The 5,200-nt window shown below is 42.8% G+C and overlaps 1 protein-coding gene across 3 annotated transcripts in view; it reads left to right on the top strand.

Annotated features, from left to right (window-relative positions):
* The first annotated feature begins 439 nt into the window (after positions 1–439).
* Positions 440–5,200, top strand: part of LOC121928356 (HHIP-like protein 2) — a 72,026-nt gene continuing 67,265 nt past the window's right edge. For all 3 annotated transcript variants that reach the window (XR_006103493.1, XR_006103491.1, XM_042462927.1), the window contains exons 1-2: positions 440–596; positions 4,579–4,728. Coding sequence is in view for 1 of the 3 variants with exons in the window: in XM_042462927.1 (XP_042318861.1) it covers positions 4,581–4,728 (148 nt within the window). In the remaining 2 variants the exon portion in view is untranslated. The remainder of the gene's footprint in view (positions 597–4,578; positions 4,729–5,200) is intronic.

Genomic DNA, 5,200 nt, shown 5'->3' with positions numbered 1-5,200 from the left:
CACTATTGTCTTCTTCAATGAGTCATGCCTTCTCATGATGTGAATGGTCATCTTGGCTAGTTCCAGGGAGATTTCAGGCTTGGCCAGTTCAAGGACCCATTTGTTTGTTGTCTGGCTGTCCATGGGATCCTCAATACTCTTTTCTAGCGCCACATCTCAATTTAGAAGCACACGAAACCGTTCTCCTCAGCCATTGAGGTCCAAAAGGAGAAAGGAAACAAAGAGATTGAAGCTTCAGGCCATAACATTCTGACTGTCCAGTTCTGGATCCCACCCATTTAGCCACTGCATCGACGTTTACGCATGCGCAAGCGACCCGCCATTTTCTCTTTTAAAAGCCTTGCATGGTCACGTGGTGTGCGGAAGGAGACTGTCCCTAGGATGCCCGGAAGAAAGATGGCGCCCGAGTTTACAGTCTGTGGGCGTTGTGGCAGCCACTGCGCATGCGCGCGCTCATTAGGAAACACCAGGGAGTGGAAGGAAAAGGAAGACGGTCGCAGTTTGGAGAGCCGAGAGGAGAGGATGGTCGGATGCGATCTTGTAAGGCAACAAATTCCCCGGATGTGGGCGCGCGAGGCGTCGTTTTACTCATAGAGGTAGGAAACGTGTAGAGTGACGCTTTAACTCTGTGTTTAGCTCTTTGCTATGGAATTCTGGGAGCTGGAGTTTGTTGTGGGGTCCAGAGCTTGGGCATGAAAGCCACTTGGGCAAGTCACACTCTCTCAGCCTCCTCAGGGGAAGGCAGTGGCAAACCCCTCTGAAGAAACCGGCCAAGAAAACTCCATGATAGATGTAGAATGCAAAGCTATAGCTGTGTGAGTCTTAGAATCAGTCTGTAGACAGAGAGATCTTGCAGCACCTTGTGAGACTCACTGAAAGAAAGAAGTTGGCAGCATGAGCTTTGGAAGGCTTCAGTCTCCTTCCACCAAGTGCATTTGGATATAATAATAATAATAATAATAATAATGTAGAGAGATCTTGTAGCCCCTTTGAGATTGAATGAAAGAAAGAAGTTGGCATCATCAAATGCATCTGAGGAAGTCGGCTTAAGTCTACGAAAGCCCATGCTGCCAACTTCTTTCTTTCAGTTAGTCTCAAAGGTGTTACAAGATCTCTCTACCATGATAGGTGGTTTGCCTTATGGTCACTGTAACTTGGAAACGACATGAAGGCACACAACAACAACAACAACAACAACAACAACAAAATATGACGGAGTGATCATGCTCGTTGCTGCTATGAGGTGAACAACTGTGTTTCCTGGCTTGTTCCAACACTAAATTTCCTCAACTCTTGTGGTTGGGTGGGGGGCAACATGACCACTATGCTCCATGCTGAATTACAGCACTGAGTTGTACACAAGTCTGCCTCTGAGGACTGTAAACAAGCCTTTGTTACTGGATTGTGTGCAGGGTGACCAGAGGACAAGGCACTGCAAAATGTACGACATTCAAGAACATGTAGGACATCACCAAATTAAAGCTTAGACAACCACTCATACAAATATAAATCCATGTTTCTTACTTGTGCTCAAAATGGAGGATATCTTGGAATTCCTCCAGGACAGAGGGCTGAAATGGAGGACATGCCCTGGAAAAGGAGGATAGCTGGTCGCCCTAATTGGTTGTCAGGACTTTAATTGGTTTGCCCATGTCACAACACTTTTAAATGACCTCCCTTAGACCTGCTCACTTTGTGTTGATCTAATAGTTCTTTACTTTAAAATCACACACAACTTAGGATTTAAATATCTCTGCTGTTCTATCAACTTGCCCATTCTTGGAGATCTTTCACCTGCATCCTTCTCCATATATTTCCTGATTAGAGATATGAAGATCATCATCTACAAGGGATAAGATTTCTTGGTGGAGCATCCCAAAAGGTTTGCCTTTGGTACCGACACTGTTGTCATATGAAAAATAATTTTATATAAAGTGGGCCCTTGATATCTGTTGTGGTTTGGTTCCAGGACTCCCTGTGGATATCAAAATATGTGGATGCTCAGATCCCATTTTATACAATAACGTAGTAAAATGGTCTCCCTTATATAAAATGGCAAAATCCAGACTTGCCTTTTGGAATGTATATATGTTTAAAATATTTTCAAGCCATGGAGACTTAAATCCGTGGATAAAAATGTGTGGATAAGGAGGGCAGACTGTATCTCATTTTTATAAGTTTGCTGGTATATCTTTGCAAATTTAAGATTTTTAAAAAATCCACAAAACACAATACAGTGGGTCCTTGTTATACGCTGGGGTTTGGTTCCAAGATCCCCCGTGTATAACAAAATCCGTGTATGCTCAAGTCCCATTAAGTATAATGACATAGCAAAATGGTGTCCCTTATAAAAAATGGAAAATCAAGGTTTAATATTTGAAATGTATTCTTTTTTTTAACATTCTCAAACCGTGTATGCTTAAATCCGTGTATAAGAAGGGCCGACTGTATATTTATTGGACCAACCAAAATTGCACAAAGTTAAGTGTTATCAGCTATTCGCTTGTTCTGTGGCTAGTTTCATATTGCATTTAACTCCTGTTTTGCTTCCAGCATACATTTTTCTCCTTCCTTTCATTTTATCCCAAAATACCTGTAAAGTAGGTTTGTCTGAGAGATGTTGCCTGACCCAAAGGCCCAAAACAGATGGGCCGAAAGTGCCGTGTTGGCGCTGAAATTAGAGCTCCAGCGCACACGGCAGTTGCACACTCTGGAGCCCTAATACATATGGACGGTGCCTTCTTTATGTGGCATCATCCATACATGGCATGCATGCGTGACGCAAGTGCAGTGCAGCATCCGCACCGCTGGGTGCTGCACCTGCATCTTGGACGTGTCACAGTGCGCCAGTGGTGCACTGGTGATGTTGCCCTAGCGCACCAAAAAGAACCCGGAAAATGGTTCTTTTTTCCATTTTCTGGGTTCTTTTTGGTCTGGAGAGACACTGTGCAGTTTGGCTGCTGCGGCGTCCCTCCGGAGGGCGACTGGGCACCTCCAGCCTATCCCTTTGGGGCGGTCTGGATTGCCCCAAAGTCACACAGTAAGATTCATGGCTGAGTGTGAACCTAAACTTAAATACCACTTTTCATCCTGCATAAGCAGTTTGACAGATATGCTACACATTGCCAGCATATCTGATATGCTGAAGTGTGGCATAAAACTATTCTTAAAAACTTTTACCTTGGGGATGGGATCAGAGGCATATTTTTCTTTAATGTGCACAAGCACAGTATGCCTTGTTGCATGTTTGTTTCTTCCTCCATGTTTTTGATTATTCTTGTTAACCCAAAAAAACAAAAACCCCGAGTCAACTTATCCACAGGTCAATATAAGTACAGTACTGTACGTTAACTCTTATTTTAAAAAGCAACCATCCCTTGATGAAAGGCAAGAGTATAATCTGTTCTAAAAGCACTGACCTCCCTCTGTTCTCTCATCCATCCAGCCTTTAGTGTGAGCCTGTTGGGATTTTGTGAGTTCTTTTGGTATTGTTTCCTTTTGCTGCATCCTTCATATCCTTTGTGGCATGCCCCTAAGTTTTACCCCCAACCTGTCCATGGGTTATATCAAAATCCATAGTTTTGGCCATAAAACTTGCCCTCAACTTATATATGAGTTTGACTTCTAGTAGAGTATATACGGTAATTATACTGCCCCATTAGACAACTTTTTTGTGAAAATCACATATTCAGTTTCCAGGAGAAAGGTTGTGCTTCATTTATTTGCATGTAGATGCATTGTACTTTTAACGACTCATAAGAAAAAATATGTAACCCTACCAAAATACAGTCTAAATTAGGGCATGAGCACCATTGGCCTGTTACAGACAGCCAAAATAAAGCTGCTTCAAGTCACTTTGGAGGTATGGTATTTCAATGATGCATGAGTCCTAAGAGTCTGGAAGCTTCACCAAAGCTGCACTCCAGTCCTTAGGACTGGAGCGTGGCTTTGGTGTGGCCTGTGGACTCTTAGGACACATGTATCATTGAAAGACCTTACCTCCTAAGTGACTCGAAGCAGCTTTATTTTGGCTGTCTGTAACAGACCTTTGTTTACTGTGGCCTTTGGGAGGCCATTGTAGCATGCCAGAAAACATACCAATCACTGCTACATAAACACCCTGAATTTCTCTGTTGTTTTGTACTGAGTGCTCTCGCATCTGCTTAGAGCTTGGAAAAGTTATTTTTTTTGACTACCATAATCTGCTTCTGCTTCCAGACCCTCCAGCTAGTTCGCCCAGTGTGATCTGTAGTTCAAAAAGCTCCACCTTGTTGAAGCTCTGCTTTTGCTTAGAGAATGGACCAGATAATAGCATTCAAAATATATCTGGAAGATGAGTACTTCACATGAGTCTATTTATAAGTCTGTTTTATTACAGCCTCTCTACAGGTTGGGAAGTATTTGGGAAAAATCTGTTCTCTGATGCCATCTGGTGGTTTCATGGACAGATGATTTAAAAAAAATGCACAGCTGTAGGTACTCCAAACCACAATACAGGAGGCCAATCAAAAAGAGAGAAAAATTAAAGTTATCTATTTTCAAAGATACAGTATATATTTAAAATTTCTCCCTTTACAGAGATGAATAGCTTCGTTGAAGATCTGGAAGATGAGAGTAGGCAAGACTTCACAGAAGACGAATCAGAGGATATGTCTGCGCTAAATGCAATTAATGCTCCAGTTGCGGAAATTTATTTACCTTCCCTCCCAAGGCATTTTCGCCGCCCAAGTAAGTTCTTAAGTGATGTAATGGATTGGTGGCTGTGTGATTGTTGTTGCTTTACATAAAGTGCTAGATCTGGCTGGCAATAACAGAAATGAGAAGTGTCCCCCCCCACCATCATTCATTAGCCTACAGCAAGTGTCAGTGTCACCTTTTGTAGTAGAACTGCAGCCAATGTATATTTTCCTGAAAACTGCACAATTTACTTCTTCTCTCCCACTTTGAAAGGGAGTGACAGTGATTGAACCTCCCCAACATTCAAAACAAAGCAAAACCTTTCTGCCTGAGGAAAAGCTAGCCCAGGAAAAGAGAATAACAGAAAGTCCAGAGGCTGAAAAGGTTGTGTGTGGGGATACCAAAGAAATTAAAACCGGCAGTGGCTTCCTACCTACTTCTGGTTTCTCTTTTCCTTCCTTTCTTAGATGTAGGCTTGCCATAACCCGGCTGCACCCGTGTATTTCCCGTTTTGGGGCCCCCC

The sequence above is a fragment of the Sceloporus undulatus genome, chromosome 1 (genome assembly GCF_019175285.1).
Source record: "Sceloporus undulatus isolate JIND9_A2432 ecotype Alabama chromosome 1, SceUnd_v1.1, whole genome shotgun sequence".
NCBI lineage: Eukaryota > Metazoa > Chordata > Lepidosauria > Squamata > Phrynosomatidae > Sceloporus > Sceloporus undulatus.
Note: the sequence above shows the minus strand (reverse complement) of the source record. Positions and strands in the feature narration are given on the sequence as shown.